This window comes from Aspergillus karnatakaensis, assembly GCF_047715665.1.
Source record: "Aspergillus karnatakaensis strain CBS 102800 unplaced genomic scaffold BJY04scaffold_19, whole genome shotgun sequence".
In the NCBI taxonomy this organism is placed as follows: domain Eukaryota; kingdom Fungi; phylum Ascomycota; class Eurotiomycetes; order Eurotiales; family Aspergillaceae; genus Aspergillus; species Aspergillus karnatakaensis.
In genome coordinates this window covers 266,594-281,958 of record NW_027395731.1, presented here as the reverse complement: position 1 = coordinate 281,958, position 15,365 = coordinate 266,594, and the positions used below count along the sequence as shown (strand labels likewise).

Genomic DNA, 15,365 nt, shown 5'->3' with positions numbered 1-15,365 from the left:
TCGAGACGCAAGACATACTGTACTGTGTATCCTTATAGACGGTCCTCGCCTCCTCGACAACTCCAAAGGCGCCGCAAACAACCCATCAACCCATCATGTCTTCACTAAACGGCAAAGTCTTCACCATCACAGGAGCCGCGTCCGGCATGGGCCGTGCCATCGCCCATCATCTAGCGAACCTCGGCGCCAGCCTCTCAATCACCGATCTCTCCGCCGAGGGTCTTGAAAACACCAAAGCAGAGCTATCAAAAAACACAACCGGGCGAATCCTCGCTCGACCAGCCAACATCTGCGACCGAGCCGCCATCGACTCCTGGATCGCCGACACAGCCAGCCACTTCGGCCGTCTGGACGGCGTCATCAACGCGGCCGGCGTTCACCCCCGGGAATCAGGCAAAGAGCCAATCTGGAAGGTCACCGACGATGACTGGGACTTTGCGCAGAATGTCAACGTCAAGGGGACGCTGAATGTTGTACGGGCGGCATTAAAGCAGATGACTGATGCAGTCGCAGTTGCCTCATCGAAGGACGGTCAAGATGGGAGTCAGCCACGGGGGCTGGGCAGCTCGATTATCGTCTTTGGATGCAACTCTTCTGTTACGGGGGCGCCTAATCTGTCTGCATATACCACGAGCAAGCATGCTGTGCTGGGGCTTATGCGCGCTGCTGCGATTGATGCTGCGCCGTTTGGGATCAGGGTTAATGCGATTTGTCCGTACGTATCAGTCGTTTTCTTTCATCGGCCTGGCAGCTGTAATCTTGTTAACCTCGTGCAGTGGACCGATTGATACTCCTATGCTGCGGAATGTTGTTTCGGAGGATCGCTTGAGAGCACTCACGAGCGCCATTCCGCTTGGTAGATTGGGGACTACTACAGAGATTTTGGGGCTGGTTACTTATCTACTGGATGAGAATTCTGGGTTCACTACGGGGGCCGTGCATAACGTTGATGGAGGCTTGACGACAATCTAATGATATGCTGAGTGGACACAAAACGAGTAGGCCACGCTTTAGCGAAACAGGTAGTAAGTCGTCAATTTTTGAGGTTTGATACTCTATCTGCAATCATTCCTCTAGTGTGATCTAGCATGTTCATCGCCTTCTCTTCGTCACTTCGGCTGTTATTCTAGCGGAATTTATAGAATCTGTGTAGTTCAGATCCCCGGCGTCTTAGGTTGTTGTGGTAGGTTATATCGTGATCTATAGCAGTATTAGAAGGCAAGGTTTGGTTTACTCGTATGGTGTTTAAGAGTGCCATTGTTATGGGTTGAAGCTCTTGAGATTTCTAACAGATAACAAAATTGCAGGAAGGGACTCGGAGTCCCCTAGGCAGTAGGAGACGTTAACAAAGGGGAAAGACCTGCAGAGCATATGTATGGAAGGACCATGCAACCCTCTGCCAGCAACCCCCAATTACCCCCGGGCCCTATTGAGATTATTCATCCACTGAGAACGTAGCTATCGTACAATATGTCATGATACACGAAGATGACCATCTTTCTCCGACCTTAACTTCCACCTGGTGACGCCTAAGTGTGATCATTTCGCAGCACCGACATCTGCAACAATAATCCCCAAAATCCAAGCATTCACCGCAAAGAATCCCAAAGATGAGAGGAACAATCCCGGAACAAAACTTGATACCCCGAGAAATTCAAGGTAGTAGCCTTGTTGAAGCCAGAGGGCCTGTATGATTGTCTTGTTAGCTTCATATTCTGTACTATAAATATGTACAAAAGTGGGAGTAGTGAATTTGGCAGGGTAGGGCAAGGAGACAACATACCTGACCAACAACCCACAGTGCAGCAACGCTGATACCCAACCGGGGTGATTGCAGAAGAGATGATGTGGGAAGGTAGAAGGGGAGGAAAATGAGATACCAGAGGAAGTACTAATTTGAAATCTAGTTAGTATGAGAGAGATCATATTCAAGACGCGGGGGGTACGAGATAGGATGGGAAAGTGTGGTCCGATGTATAATCGGGGGCGATATACGACAAAGTAAAAGAGTGAAGAACAGGGTACACATATAACGTATGGGATAAAATCAAATACAAGGGAAGACATACCTGGCTCGTACAAACTTTATTAAATGTCACGAAGGCGAACGTCTGGGCGAGCATAGCCCCAGGTAGATCCTTCTTCCCCAGCACGAGAGGGATAAGAACAACCGAGAGAAGTAACTGTGGGATGAACGCTAAAGATTCAAAACCCCCACTTGGGCTCATATCCCCGGGCCCATGAAGGTTAGTGGGATCGGCGACGGATCCTGCGGCGGAAAGGTAAAGAAGGGTGCTATAAGGGGAGAAATTATGCCGGTGGTCGATGCGGGTGAGATGGTGGAAGTAAGTGTGCTGAAGGAATGGGGTACCGTAGCGTAGGTACATAGCCGCATTGAGGGCAGCGAAAGTAATCAAGGAAGTGAGGGTGAGCCGAATCCGACACGGGGTGACGAAGTTGAGGATCTGCGATGTGATTCCGGCAGGGGTGCGGGTGCGTTTGAGTTCGTCTCGAGGCTTGGATTTGGGTTCGGCCTCCCGAGTATCCGGGTCTAACCACCAGATAATCGAAACGCCGTAGATGAACGGATAGATTTTGAAATGCACACCAAGCCCTAGCAGGATGCCACCGAGGTAGATTCTGCGGTTCAAGACGGCCCAAAGTAAGGCGATGACTAGAACACCTAGTAGCCCCTCAGAGCTCCCGCGGGTGCTGATGTTCGCCACCATAGGATTCAGAAGCCAGAAGCTGGCATACTTCAGCGCACGCTCAGGGCTCATTCCATGAGTTGAGATCAGCGACTTTGCGACAAGCCACCCCGCCACCACATCGGAGAGCGCGAACAAGGCCTTGCCGAAAGAGAAGAAACCAGAGATATCCCAGGTAGTGGGTAGAAGCATCCACGCTAGCAAAGGCGTGTATCGATATGTGTCTCGGGCGTAAGGAGAGTCTCCTCGAGAGACATAGCGCGATGCATCGGTGAAGACCATGTAGTCGATGTCTGTGTATTTGACGGGCGAATTGGCGTCTTGCCAGGCTCCGTAGAACAGGAGGATAACACGGAGGCCAATGGCCGCACCATAGACCAATGGTGGAGAGCGAAAGATCGATGCCATTTTTCTTTCATCCGTGACGCTGAGAACCTACTGTCGAGCTTGTGGATCTGGACATGAAGGTCCCGCACGATGGTCGAGACACGGGCTCAATGACTGGCTGCCCAAATGTTCAAGGCGGGCAATGTCAAAGTCTGGATCGTTTTCAGCTCAATTGATAGATTTACCCATTTCTCCGAGTGCCGGCTAAAGTCGCGATCCAGATCGGTGCTGAAACTTTGTAGTGAGTTGCAGGGAAATTGGTGATTTTGGGTTCTTCGATGATAGCTGCTGACTCAGCAGTCTGGCCGATCAGCTCTCTACGAGAAATCTGGAGAAAGTGCAGTACGTAGAAATGTTCATTATTTCCATCCAGTCATAGATCATGAATATGTACATCGTTTACATGAGTGTTGTAACACTTCGAATGTGCAGCTGTAACAACAAGAGTGACGTCTGGGTATAGAGGGAAGAGCACTATATATAAGCGAGGGTATACATGTCGCTAGACGAGGCCAAAACAAGGCAAGTGTGTAAAGCAGATGACGAGAGGGCTAGAAGCCTTAGGAAAAAGCAGAGAGTTTGCCATATCAGGAATTATGAGTAGTAAGGGATAGAGGGGTTAGAGAAAAAAGGTGGTTCGGTCAACTGGTTGCCGAAAAAGCCGTTACTCGCGTATTTCAGATGCTTGTCGTCAGCACCGAGTAAGGTACCGTCATTAATACTGTCCATATCTGCCATTGGAACCATAGTGGTATCACTCCAGCTAAGGAAGTCCCACAGATACTGACCGCTGGGGTCGTCCATGGTGGAAGGAGGGAATGGATCGGTAAACCCGCTTTCGTGCGTGACCATGAAACCCCGTCCGAAGTCACCTTGAGAAGGAAGGACCCCAGGTGCCATATTTAGCAGACTGGCCTCACGGCTTGTGGGAGAGAGATTGGCGCTGTTGATGCTATTGTTATCGGCAATCATGTTGGGGCCTCGTTTGCTGGCCTCAAAGATTCTCGAAACTGCATCTAGCGTTTTCCTGGCGGTCGGACTTGCGAGCTGTAGCCGGGCAAAGACAAGAAGAGCATCTTGTACCTGAGCTTGGCATGCTTCTGTGGTAGCTCGGGGATCTGTCACGGAGTGGTCGTTGATGAAAAGCCCTAGGAGGGGTACCATCGTGCTTTGGAAGAGAAACCAGACGGCATTCCAGCCATTCATCTGGGGAGTTTTTGCTGCGGCGGAGATATCACTTATCGCAGTTTCGGCAATTTCTCTGCACCTTTCAATCGCTGTCCGTTCCTCAGATCTCAGTGCGATATACGGAACCCGCCGCATGGCATAGCTCAATAAGGTGGGACGATAGAGGAGGATGCGCTGGACGTGATATCGCCATTTCATAACCTCTCGAGTGTTTGCTATGGACTCAGGGCACGGCTCGTGGTCTTTGAGGATATAAGGCAGGCTGCTGTACCATTCTACCAGCTGATTATCGAAGTGGATGATTTCGCTATATTTCGTCAAGGGAGAAACGGCCAGAGCATCTTGTATCTGATTGCTGATCTTGCAGAATCGGACATTCTCTAAGAGCGGGAGAATATCGAGCACATTTCCCTGTTCACAGTTAATAACAGAACACATACTTGAAGCAAATTACGTACCGACTCGCGATGATGGGGAAGCTTGACTGTAATCGAAGGACTGAATCGGCCCATCGTCGGTCGCCCTAGAGTCACGCCTCCCCAACAGTCCATAAGAAATAATGTCCACCAAACCCGTCGCTTGAGGTCTAGCGAAGCCATTTTATGTTTGTTTGTTGTATCTGATTGGTCTGCAAACTCTCGATGTAAACCCATGGTGGCGGCCATGCGAAGAGCGGCGCCCATCAGGGCATATGCTAAGTTTGGTTGCGCAACGTAATGCAAGTACCAACCCCCAAGGATGCCGAGGGTCTGAACAGTTTCCAAGTGGGAGGAGCCAAGAGATTCAAGGTCGAGATATGCCCGACATCGTGAGTAATATATCTTATGAGAGATATCATCGCAGGTTGAGGCACAGATGCTCCCCATGGCAAGGACCATATTCAGTAGACAGTACCATCGATCGTCTTTCCGGTGACCTGAGGCATATGTTTCTCGGAAAGACTGTTCGTCTAGAATAGGAGTCAAGGGCTGGACATAGGTGAAGTAGGCGTCTAAAAGCTGAGACTCTGGTACCTGCATATGGACCTGAGGGGGAGTGCCAGGTTGATCGTGGCCCGGCCATGACTGACCCTCCGACGAAGAGAGGTCTGCAACCGAGCCCCGACGTGGACCAACACTTGGCGGCGTGCTCGCGAAGTAAGAGACAGAACCCGGATCTAGCCAGACAATAGTCTTGAGAACAGCATTCACAGACGAAACTCCCAGGTAAGAGGATGGCCCCCTGGAGGATAGCGACAAGGCGTTGACATCGTCGGAAATAGTGTTTGCGATTTCGCTACTCAAATTCCTCGGGTCATTCGACTCCTCCGGCATCGCCTGCAATGATTCCAAATTTCCATCTTCATTCGATATCGGCGAGACATGTGCATCGTGCGAGGCAGATGTTGCGGGTGACGGTGCGCGGGGGCCTGCACTTTGGATTTGGACCTGGGGCTGGGGCGGCTGGGCTAGGGTGTTGCTGGTCAACTCGAGGAGTTTCTCGCGTGGCAAACTTGCCAAGGTCTCCGGGGTCGCGCCGGGAAAGAGCTTTTCCAGGACGGTACGGTATTCATCGAGTGTTGTTGACAATTTCTCAACGTGTCTAGACCAAGCGATCTCGTGAGCGCTGAGCCGAGGCAAGACGGGAAGAGAGATCAGCAAACATTTACCTTCGGGAGGGGCGAGGGTCCGAGTAGTGGCATAGATCGGCCTTTTTGTACCATCTGCAGGCTTCGCAGGGCTTTTCTCCGTCGCATTTGATCTTGCGATGGCGGCAGGAAGTGCAGGCTCGCAGAGTGGTCACTCGACGACCGATCGAGGGTTGGCGCTCTCGACCTCCGCGGGCAGGAGTCGCTGCAGCTGGATTTTCGAAGCCTTCGAAAGTGTGAAACATGATGAGCAGTCTTGGTCTGATAGCCAAGTTTATAGAAAGGAGGAGGAAGACGACAATGGAGGCGGGTGACCAGGGGAATATGGCGTGGTTTAAGAGGGTCTCATGGTATAGGCGAGGCGAGTGGAGGTGGAGAAAAAGCAAAGCGCAGCAGTAGGAAAAGAAGAAATCTGGAAAAGGCGGGGAAGAAGAATGTGAAGAGGGGAGTGAGAATAAGAGAATGAGAGATTTAGAAGGCGTTGGAAAAATAGAGCTAAGTATAAATGGGCTGGTCAGCATCAGCAGCAGTACAACTCAAGGCGGGTAATTAGATGACCGACCACACGCATTTTTCCAGTGGCATTTGCTCTCGCTTCTAGCCCAGAAACCGTTGTTCCTCACAGACTTTCACAGTGCCTGGGGGATCGCCAGTGTCCGAAGGTCCTCCTGATGCTAGTTTGGGCCTTGTCCAACCCCCCCCACAATCCGGTCATGCAGCCTGACGGCCGGGGGTCCAAGTCTTCTACTTTAGGTATACGAAGCTGGCGATTATCCCGCACCGACAATAGCCCTACCCTGACCACCCCCCGTCCCATCATCCCCCACTAGCACCTGTAATTATGATATTCTTACAAAGCATGGCAGGGATGCCAATGCAATCGTTATATCACACTCCTATTACTGGGATGAGGCCGGTGCTGTCGGCAGTGTGCTCGCACTGCTGCAGCAGTGCTAGTCGTAAGCTGGTAGCCGCTTGTCCGGCCCTTCTGACCGCTGCCTAGTCTCTCTCGCCTGCAGCCCCCCTACTCTTTTTAGCCACTGTGGCCCTGGCCTTAAATTATCTGTATCAGACTGAGGCCAAGAAATACGAGGATTGGCTTGCAAGGGAGGCGCTTTTTTTATGATTTGACCACTTATCCACTTTATCAGGAAAAGGATCAAAAAGCCGCGCGCCCACACTGGATGGGTTATATCGAAGCTTGTTAAGACCCTTGAGGAATCCGGGAATGCAGTAACCGCACCCTCCTCGCATGTGTCGCTAAGCTGGCTCCTGCCTTCTCTGGAGAAGCTCCCCATGTCTGGTGCCCACTGCAATTCTGGGGGTGGCGAATGGAGAATATCGCCAGCCTATCACCCCTAGCGCTGACGGGCAATTTAATTTTCTCCTCTCCAAGATCTGGAGACTCTGCATGAGACGCTAGAGGGACGTGCCATGCATGGCCCTGAACCGGAGCGTACGCAGATGCATCACAGAATTGTTAGTCTTGCAGTAGCTTACCTAGCACTTTTCACACCAGGCTGGGCTCAACTTTTCGAGGAAATTACCATTCGCATCGCAGTGGCGTTCCCTTCGTTTAGCCAGAATAGCCGCGGTACGATCATAGTTGCTGCAGGGGACAAGGAGCATTAAAATTGTTGGAGACAAGAGACTCGAGAGATACGAGGGAGAGGTAAGTAGGTACATCTCCGTCGAATCGGACGCTGTGCCGGGATATTTTCCGTCATCAAAGGCCTGACGTGTCGTAAGTATCAAAGTGCAGGTGATTGTATGATTACCTCGATGAGAGATGGAGCCTTATCCCTGATCACCATAGAAAGGGCTCAAATAGATTGCTGAGTGCTCGGTAGTCATCTGTGAGTGACCAAGTTTTGAAGCTGGTGGCTAAATGATGCCAGCATTAACTCAGCACCATGGTTGTTACTGCATCGTTCGTCGATACCTAGTTATCCAGGGATCCTTCATTAGCCTGCAGTTGAGTGTGTCCCTGGTCACTCAGACACAAGCCTCTGGCTCAGAGAGAAGTTATGGGGGCCATCGATTCGGCAATTGCAAAGAGAAGCCAATGGAAGATGGTCTCAGCCCGTGTCTGGAGCCGGCATGATTCCCTCTCATCCAGTGTACCCCCCCGGCCTGCGACGGACATGATCTGGTGAGTTTAGGCTGTGCGCTCAGCGCTGTCCAGGCATTTGGTGAGGGTCTAGCGTGGCTTCGCTGAATTCATCCGCAAAGTTTAAGCCATCCGGAACCTAATACTAGCCACGACTTGGTAGGCGATCTGCGAAAGGTTGCCTATTGTGGACACATACCTTCCCCGGAAACTTCGGCGGCCTTTGTGGGCGTCGGGATGAACCGAGGGCGACATGTAGGAGTCGTAACACTGAGCACGCTTTTGTCAAAAATTCGCAGTCGATAGCTCTCGCCCTGATCACTAGGGATGATTAGAACACTGAAGAGACACCCCTATCCACAGACTGTGTTGCTCGTCGCATATGGGTCTTGAAAGCATGGCAGTCCTACATATTCATTTGCGGCGACAGTAGACGTGGAAAGCGTCGCATGATTTGCCAGTATTGGTCGGAGAGGCCGTGATGAAGGATAATGGTCCACAACAACCCCTCGATCCGTAGACCATGAGTGGTTCAAGATTCGGGGAGGGGCGCCGTAGGATCTTGCCGTTTGGGCGTTAGACCGTCAGACCATCCGCTTTGATCGTTTAAGCGACGAGGGGTAGCCCTTCGCATTGACCTCGGAGAAGGTCGTTTGTCGAATCACTGCGAGAGACGAACTCTGAACGCACCCTATTCCAGCCCGATCCTTCTTCGTTTCCACGGGGCAATCATCTCCGAACCTACCTATTGCTGGAGGCAGATGTACCGGCCAAGGCTGAGGAATGTAACCCGAAAATAATATGAGGAGTAGAGGTCGAAGCACAGGAATCCAGCGAGATTTGCGAGTTGAGGGAACTGAATCGCGTGGCAGAGGAACGAAACGATGGAATTGAGGGATATCCACAGTACAGGGTTCATAGCCGACCCAAGTCAGAGGGTTCTTCACACACCATCTGCCGGAGCTGGGATTAAAAGACACAACATCCACGCTCCTCTGACGGACCTCGCTTAATAAGGCCACCAGACTTGGGGCGGCGAAGAGGCGACTTGCCTACTTATCCTGAGGCCAAAAATCGCGAGAGAGCTGGACGGAGCAAGGTCCGTTCCCAAACGTGGGCCACGAGGGTGAAACGTGGCCAGTTCAGTGCATGTCAGGTGACGTGCTTCAGCTGGAGATAGCATAGTCCGTGCTAGTGGCATGTTCAATTTGTCGCATGAGATCCGAGCATCCATGGCCTCGTGGGCGTTGCAGACCTCGTTCCTGACAGAGCAGCACGGTGCACCCCACGCGAAAAGTGGACAATCTGGAGAAAAAGCCTGGAGATGCCTGACGCTAAACCAGATTCGACACGGGGGGCTGCTAGCACGGGATTTGGCTTAAAGGGGTATAGCGGACATCTGGGGCACGGAGTCCCCTCCGTGGAGCTCTCCCTTCTAGAAAATTGCCAGATCAGAGTGAGGGGATCCTCGCTCAGTTGCTCAGCATGGTTGGGTCTAAATTATGGACCTGCCCACCGCCGGCATAGAGCACAAAGGCTGTCAGCTCCGGTTTTGTCCTCCTCCTCGTGGAAACTCTCCTTCCTGCATTCGTTGCGCTCAATTGGGTCACGGAGTCTGAAGAGAAATGGCCGAATTCGTGAAACACACTCTCTCAACGGGATGGAGCTTCCGGGATAGTGATGACCAGTCCTCAGAGGCCTGGTTAAATGTACCCGTGGTTCCCTCTGTTGTCCAGCAGGATTTGCAGGTGAATGGCAAGTACGTAGCTTCGCATTGACTATACTCCTGTTCAGCACTGACCTTGGCATCTCGTATAGATTGGAAGACCCATTCATCGGCTTTAACGAGCTCAGCGCAAGATGGGTCAATGAGAAGTCATGGACCTACCGAAATGTCTTCCAGAAACCAGATACTCCGGCCGGGTCCTCCATCTTCTTGGTCTTTGATGGACTGGATACATTCGCCAAAGTTAAGCTGGACGGAAAGATGATCCTGGAGAGTGATAACATGTTTTTGGGTCATCGCGTGGACGTAACAAGTGCTCTAGAGGCGGAGGGCGAGCATACGCTTGAAATCGACTTCGACTGTGCCCTGCTTCGCGCTCGGGAGCTCCGAAAACAGCACCCTGACCATAAGTGGGTTGGCTTCAATGGAGACCCTGCCAGACTTAGCGTGCGAAAAGCCCAGTATCATTGGGGCTGGGACTGGGGGCCAGTGCTGATGACAGCGGGGATCTGGAAAGAAGTGCGCTTTGAAGTCTACTCCGCAAGGGTCTCTGATCTCTGGACAGAGGTGGATCTGGCTGAAGACCATGCCAGAGCTCAGGTCTCTGTCTTTGCCGAAATTGAAGCTGATACCGACGCTTTATACAACGCTGTGTTTACCCTTAGCCTCAAAGGAGAGGAGATCGCCAAGGAGGCGGTTACTGTTGAAAACAACCTTGCCGAGGTAGCTTTCAATGTGCAGAACCCTTCCCTTTGGTGGCCGAACGGCTATGGAGACCAGACTCTATATGACGTCTCCGTGTCTCTAGAAAAAGGGGAAGACAGACTAGACCAGGTTTCGAAGAGGTTCGGGATTCGAACTGCAGAAATTGTCCAGCAACCTGATAAGCACGGCAAATCCTTCTTTTTCCGCATCAATGGCGTGGATGTCTTCTGCGGTGGTGCCTGCTGGATCCCAGCCGACAGCCTTCTCACAAATATTGAGCCAGACCGGTACCGAAAGTGGATCGAGCTGATGGCTGTTGGACATCAAGTGATGATTCGGTACGTGAAATCTGCATTAGTATACCAGACTGGAAACTGACATGTGCAGTGTCTGGGGAGGTGGTATCTATGAAGACGAAGCTTTCTATCAAGCTTGCGACGAAGTCGGCATTCTGGTATGGCAAGACTTTATGTTCGGATGCGGCAACTACCCCACGTTCCCGGAGATCCTTGAATCAATTGAGAAGGAAGTTGAATACAACCTGCGCAGACTGCGCCACCATCCTTCCATTGTCATCTGGGTCGGCAACAATGAAGACTACCAGGTACAAGAACAGCAAGGTCTTACCTACAACTATGAGGACAAGGACCCGGAGAGCTGGCTTAAGACGGATTTTCCTGCTCGTTATATCTACGAACTTCTGCTGCCTAATGCCGTCAAGAAATTCAGCCCTTCGACATTCTACCACCCCGGTAGCCCTTGGGGTGATGGCAAGACCACTTCTGATCCAACAGTTGGCGACATGCACCAGTGGAATGGTGAGCAACTATATATCAGAATTATGTGCATAACCTGCTAACAGATCGACAGTTTGGCACGGGACACAGGAAAAATATCAGATCTTTGATACTCTTGGAGGCCGTTTCAACAGTGAATTTGGAATGGAGGCATTCCCGCACCTTTCAACAATCGACCACTTTGTTGAAAACGAAGCCGACAAATACCCCCAGTCCCACGTCATTGACTTCCACAACAAAGCAGACGGACACGAGCGAAGGATTGCCACATACCTAGTCGAGAACCTCCGAACAGCAACTGACCTCGAGGTTTGTACACCCCATCCGCGCCCTCCTCAGTGGAGATATGCACGCTGCTAACAAAGATAGACCTATGCGTACCTCACCCAAGTCGTCCAAGCAGAGACAATGATGTTCGGCTACCGTGGCTGGCGCCGACAATGGGGAGACGAGCGACACTGCGGAGGTGCTCTCCTCTGGCAATTGAACGACTGCTGGCCCACCATCTCTTGGGCCATCGTGGACTACTTCCTGCGCCCAAAGCCTGCCTTCTACGCAGTCGGCCGCGTACTGAAGCCAGTCGCCATTGGCGTACGTCGAGATCACCACGACTGGAGCGTAAGCCACGCTCAACCACCAAAGACCAGCAAGTACGAGCTTTGGGTTGTGAGCAGTCTGCTGAAAGAACTCGTTGGAAAGGTTGAGTTGCGGTTTATCTCCATCAAGACTGGTCAAGAGATCCGCGAAACTATCGTCCATGACAATGTCACGATTGTGCCTAATGGTACTACCAACATCCTGGATGGTGTCATTGATCATGCAGTCGATGAGCCTCATGTCCTTGCTGCTCGCGTGTGGGTTGATGGCAAGCTGGTGGCACGAGATGTTGACTGGCCACAGCCATTCAAGTACCTTGATCTCTCTGACCGGGGTCTAGAGGTTACCAGGATCTCCAAGACAGAGGACGAGCAAAAGCTCGAGCTCAGCGTCAGGAAGCCGGTGAAGTGCCTGGTCTTTGAGGAGCGAGACAACGTCCGCGTCAGCGACAGTGCTATCGACATTGTTCCTGGCGATGACCAGGTTATCACCATCAAGGGTTTGAAATCCGGTGATGCTCCACTCAAATACAAGTTTCTTGGGCAGTAATTAGGTTTAGCTACTGTATTGTTAATCAATCGTGATAACCAGACAGACTCTTTATATCCACACATCCTATAACATCCTCCACAAACCTCTTATCATTTAGACTTAACCAGACTCACTGGCAGTTCCAACAGCAGGATACTCTCCTTCTCTAATCAACTCTTTTCCTGACTCTTACCATCAGTTGATCATAAGACAGCATCTGGTCTGGGACTCTGGAGACTGGAGTAGATAACGAATCTTATCAGATATGACATCCCCAATAGGCTAAGCGCCAAAAATGACATCGTCCAAGAATTATCTAGCTGTCCATTCAACTCTGCTCCTCTACACATGGAGAACAATAATTCGGCCAGTCATAGTACGGGGACTAAACGCTCCTGGGAAGGCATTCCTCTTCGCACTGAGCCTTCTGAGCCACAAACCCAGACAGCAACAATGTCGGAGTCCACGCCCCAGCCCAACGTGCAGTCAATGTTCGAGCACTTCCGCGATGAGCTCGACAAACACCATGATCGCCGCGAGCGATTGATCAAGATAAGCCGTGATATTACAGCGCTGAGCAAAAAGATGTAAGCTCCCAGACTATCCTTGCGCTCGTTACTTCTCAACCCAGCTAACAAACGCTTTTCAACAGCATCTTCTCTCTTCAACGGTTCGTCTTTTTCCCCACCATTACCACCACCATAACCAACCCGCACTAACTAAACCCCGCAGAGTACGAACAGCGAACGCCCCTATCCCACCCTCGATTCTCAAAGATACCTCATCCCGCTTCGCCCAAATAAACGACCTCTTCCTCGCCGCCGTCCCCGAAATGACGGCCCTAAACACCCACCGCTACCGGCAACTTAGTGGCGGAATTCAAGAATTCATCGAAGCCCTCTCCTTCAAACACTACCTCGAGACACAGACGCTTATCACGCTACCTGAAGTCGCGAAGCAGCTTCCATCGGAGATCTCGGTGTCAGAGGAGGATTATGCGATGGGGTTGTTTGATTTGACGGGCGAGATAATGCGGTTTGCGGTTACGTCGTTGAGTGCAGGGTGTCATACGGATTCAGGTGCGGAAAAGGATGAGGGTGAGGGCGAGGCTGTGGGTGGGCAGAATCTGCCAAAACTATTACCCGCGCAGGCTGGTGTTGTGCGGGATCTTAGGGAGATCCGGGCGGAATTTGAGGGACTGAGTATCCCCCGTCGGCACGATAACTATATTTTCCGGGAGTTTGGAAAGAAGGCAGAGGTGATGCAGAATAGCGTGGAGAAGGTTGAGCGTGCGGCGTATGGGATTTTGGTTCGGGGGAGCGAGAGGCCTGCAGGGTGGAAGCCGGATTTGTCGGCGGGTGTGGAGATGGATGTTTACTGATCTGGTGATATCGCCGTCACTCTGTGTGGCTATGTATTTATGTAAATGTTGAGGCGTCGAGGTGTTTTGATCTTATTGACATGGACATCAGATGGTATGCCATTGTATTGCATTGCTAGATATGTGTACAAGACAAGGTACCCTAATGTGATGTTTCGTTTCTGATATGATACTACCGAACGACAAACGAATGAGAAAATCCATCCAGCAGATCCTCCGAGCAATCCATCAACCCATACCTGTCCGTATGCGGAGTATGTTGCCAGATTCATCCTCCAATTCCAACTGCCCCAGCAGCGAGTATGCGACAAACACATCCAACTCTTATCAGTATCCCAGTCCATTCCATTACTCCCATCCAAACCCAAATATCAGATCATTTAATGATCAACAGGCGCCGCCTCATCCTTAGGGAGAATATGACCTAATCCCAAGCACGATACAGTCAGCCCAACCTAACCCAGCCAACCTAACCTCGAAGATATAAGAGGGATGAAAGGACATGAACATACGGTCAACCAACTCCTCCCTTTCTGGCCGATGCTCAAGATTCTTCTTCAAATTATCCGACGCCCTCTGGCGATCGAGTTTCTGCGCGGCGGCTTGGATCGATCTACATCCGTCCAGCCCAGTGACGTAACAGTTAGCATTCTTCCTCCGGCTTTCAAATCACTTCCGAATTTCTCATCTCGAGAAACAACAGGGTGAAGAGTAGCTTGGTAGTGTCTGGCAAGGGAAGCGTACGGAGCAACATTTGTGTCGAGCAGTATATGGCGGTCTTTGAGATCCTGCGGGTCCGGGCGCGTAAGGAGGTGTTTTTCGAGCGAGTCGCGGCGTTCGAGGGAGATGGGGGATGGGTCGGTGGTGGGAGAGGTTGCGTCGGACATTTTGTCTTGCAGTGGCAGTGGCAGTGGCAGTGTAGTTTGTAGTAATATAGAGCTTGGGTGGTGTGGGGTAGAGGAGGTAAACGATAAGTAAATACTGAAGACTATGTAACTATGGAATAGAAGAAAAGAGCGGAGAAGAGGAAGTGAAGAGACTCGGTATATAAAGAAAAGCCGGCTCAAATGTGACTCAAACTACTGCTACACTGAAAAGTACAACTGCAGCTGCAGCTACAAGCACCTAACAATAAGTGGAGGGGTGTTGGCATCATAAGGCCAGTGGTGGTTGTCGCAGTGATGAGGGGGAGGGAGGGGAGGTCAACTGATTGGATTGTTGCCCTGTTCGCCGTTCCACGGGATGATCGCGGGGTAGCTGACCTGTTTTATGCTTGCTCTTTTATGTTTCGACAATGATCAAGGAATGATAACAATAGTAGTAAGTAGTTCGTGTATTCAACTAGCTAACTCGACATCGTTTTTCAGTCTGGGATGTCCGACAAAATCAACGCGGTAATAAGGAGGGACTAGCACCTGTTTTTAGGTGCATGAAGTAACCGAGAGTAACTAGCATGTTGAATAGTCTAGCTCTTCCATGAAAGCATGCTGATGTGGACACGAGGGGTCGAGTCACCTCAACTCTCGAATCGCAGAGCATTAAACAGCAGCCCGATTCCTCCATCGTCATTAAAGGAAAGCAAAGGAGCAAGCGTGGCATGGGATGAGA

The 15,365-nt window shown here is 51.1% G+C and overlaps 6 protein-coding genes across 6 annotated transcripts; 3 read left to right on the top strand and 3 right to left on the bottom strand.

Annotated features, from left to right (window-relative positions):
• The first annotated feature begins 11 nt into the window (after positions 1-11).
• On the top strand, positions 12-1,133 carry BJY04DRAFT_187041 (SDR family NAD(P)-dependent oxidoreductase). The gene is made up of 2 exons (XM_073710983.1): positions 12-715; positions 777-1,133. The coding sequence occupies exons 1-2, from the start codon at positions 96-98 to the stop codon at positions 970-972; spliced, it is 816 nt and encodes a 271-aa protein (XP_073572232.1). The 5' UTR covers positions 12-95; the 3' UTR covers positions 973-1,133.
• Positions 1,134-1,539: 406 nt separating this feature from the next.
• BJY04DRAFT_206984 (glycosylphosphatidylinositol-alpha 1,4 mannosyltransferase I) lies at positions 1,540-3,116 on the bottom strand (the record flags this gene model as incomplete). Its single annotated transcript, XM_073713794.1, has 3 exons — positions 1,540-1,686; positions 1,784-1,891; positions 2,070-3,116. The coding sequence occupies 3 exons, from the start codon at positions 3,114-3,116 to the stop codon at positions 1,540-1,542; spliced, it is 1,302 nt and encodes a 433-aa protein (XP_073572231.1).
• Positions 3,117-3,433: 317 nt separating this feature from the next.
• BJY04DRAFT_187038 (putative C6 transcription factor) lies at positions 3,434-6,732 on the bottom strand. The gene is made up of 4 exons (XM_073710982.1): positions 6,473-6,732; positions 5,932-6,420; positions 4,742-5,864; positions 3,434-4,694 (listed from the first exon to the last, which is right to left on the bottom strand). The coding sequence occupies exons 1-4, from the start codon at positions 6,493-6,495 to the stop codon at positions 3,690-3,692; spliced, it is 2,640 nt and encodes an 879-aa protein (XP_073572230.1). The 5' UTR covers positions 6,496-6,732; the 3' UTR covers positions 3,434-3,689.
• A 2,556-nt stretch (positions 6,733-9,288) lies between these two features.
• On the top strand, positions 9,289-12,559 carry BJY04DRAFT_40947 (beta-mannosidase). Its single transcript, XM_073720313.1, has 5 exons — positions 9,289-9,779; positions 9,839-10,789; positions 10,839-11,269; positions 11,322-11,557; positions 11,618-12,559. The coding sequence occupies exons 1-5, from the start codon at positions 9,646-9,648 to the stop codon at positions 12,392-12,394; spliced, it is 2,529 nt and encodes an 842-aa protein (XP_073572229.1). The 5' UTR covers positions 9,289-9,645; the 3' UTR covers positions 12,395-12,559.
• BJY04DRAFT_40948 (translin family protein) lies at positions 12,560-14,044 on the top strand. The gene is made up of 4 exons (XM_073720314.1): positions 12,560-12,963; positions 13,029-13,046; positions 13,109-13,964; positions 14,037-14,044. The coding sequence occupies exons 1-3, from the start codon at positions 12,725-12,727 to the stop codon at positions 13,755-13,757; spliced, it is 906 nt and encodes a 301-aa protein (XP_073572228.1). The 5' UTR covers positions 12,560-12,724; the 3' UTR covers positions 13,758-13,964; positions 14,037-14,044.
• BJY04DRAFT_187033 (RPEL repeat-containing protein) lies at positions 13,845-15,073 on the bottom strand. Its single transcript, XM_073710981.1, has 3 exons — positions 14,502-15,073; positions 14,270-14,370; positions 13,845-14,181 (listed from the first exon to the last, which is right to left on the bottom strand). The coding sequence occupies exons 1-3, from the start codon at positions 14,642-14,644 to the stop codon at positions 14,138-14,140; spliced, it is 288 nt and encodes a 95-aa protein (XP_073572227.1). The 5' UTR covers positions 14,645-15,073; the 3' UTR covers positions 13,845-14,137.
• Between the last annotated feature and the right edge of the window lie 292 nt (positions 15,074-15,365).

Bases quoted from the DNA above. Each gene is read 5' to 3' on its own strand.
- BJY04DRAFT_187038 (XM_073710982.1), bottom strand. From the start codon at position 6,495: ATGCCACTGGAAAAATGCGTGTG. The intron at 6,421-6,472 runs GTCGGTCATCTA...GATGCTGACCAG, and splicing joins CCACTGGAAAAATGCGTGTG to CCCATTTATACTTAGCTCTA. The intron at 4,695-4,741 runs GTACGTAATTTG...AACTGTGAACAG, and splicing joins TTCCCCATCATCGCGAGTCG to GGAAATGTGCTCGATATTCT.
- BJY04DRAFT_40948 (XM_073720314.1), top strand. From the start codon at position 12,725: ATGGAGAACAATAATTCGGCCAGTCATAGTACGGGGACTAAACGCTCC.
- BJY04DRAFT_187041 (XM_073710983.1), top strand. From the start codon at position 96: ATGTCTTCACTAAACGGCAAAGTCTTCACCATCACAGGAGCCGCGTCC. The intron at 716-776 runs GTACGTATCAGT...AACCTCGTGCAG, and splicing joins AGGGTTAATGCGATTTGTCC to TGGACCGATTGATACTCCTA.
- BJY04DRAFT_40947 (XM_073720313.1), top strand. From the start codon at position 9,646: ATGGCCGAATTCGTGAAACACACTCTCTCAACGGGATGGAGCTTCCGG. The intron at 9,780-9,838 runs GTACGTAGCTTC...CATCTCGTATAG, and splicing joins GATTTGCAGGTGAATGGCAA to ATTGGAAGACCCATTCATCG. The intron at 11,270-11,321 runs GTGAGCAACTAT...ACAGATCGACAG, and splicing joins CGACATGCACCAGTGGAATG to TTTGGCACGGGACACAGGAA.
- BJY04DRAFT_187033 (XM_073710981.1), bottom strand. From the start codon at position 14,644: ATGTCCGACGCAACCTCTCCCACCACCGACCCATCCCCCATCTCCCTC. The intron at 14,371-14,501 runs GTACGCTTCCCT...GGACGGATGTAG, and splicing joins CTCGACACAAATGTTGCTCC to ATCGATCCAAGCCGCCGCGC. The intron at 14,182-14,269 runs GTATGTTCATGT...GCTTGGGATTAG, and splicing joins AAGGGAGGAGTTGGTTGACC to GTCATATTCTCCCTAAGGAT.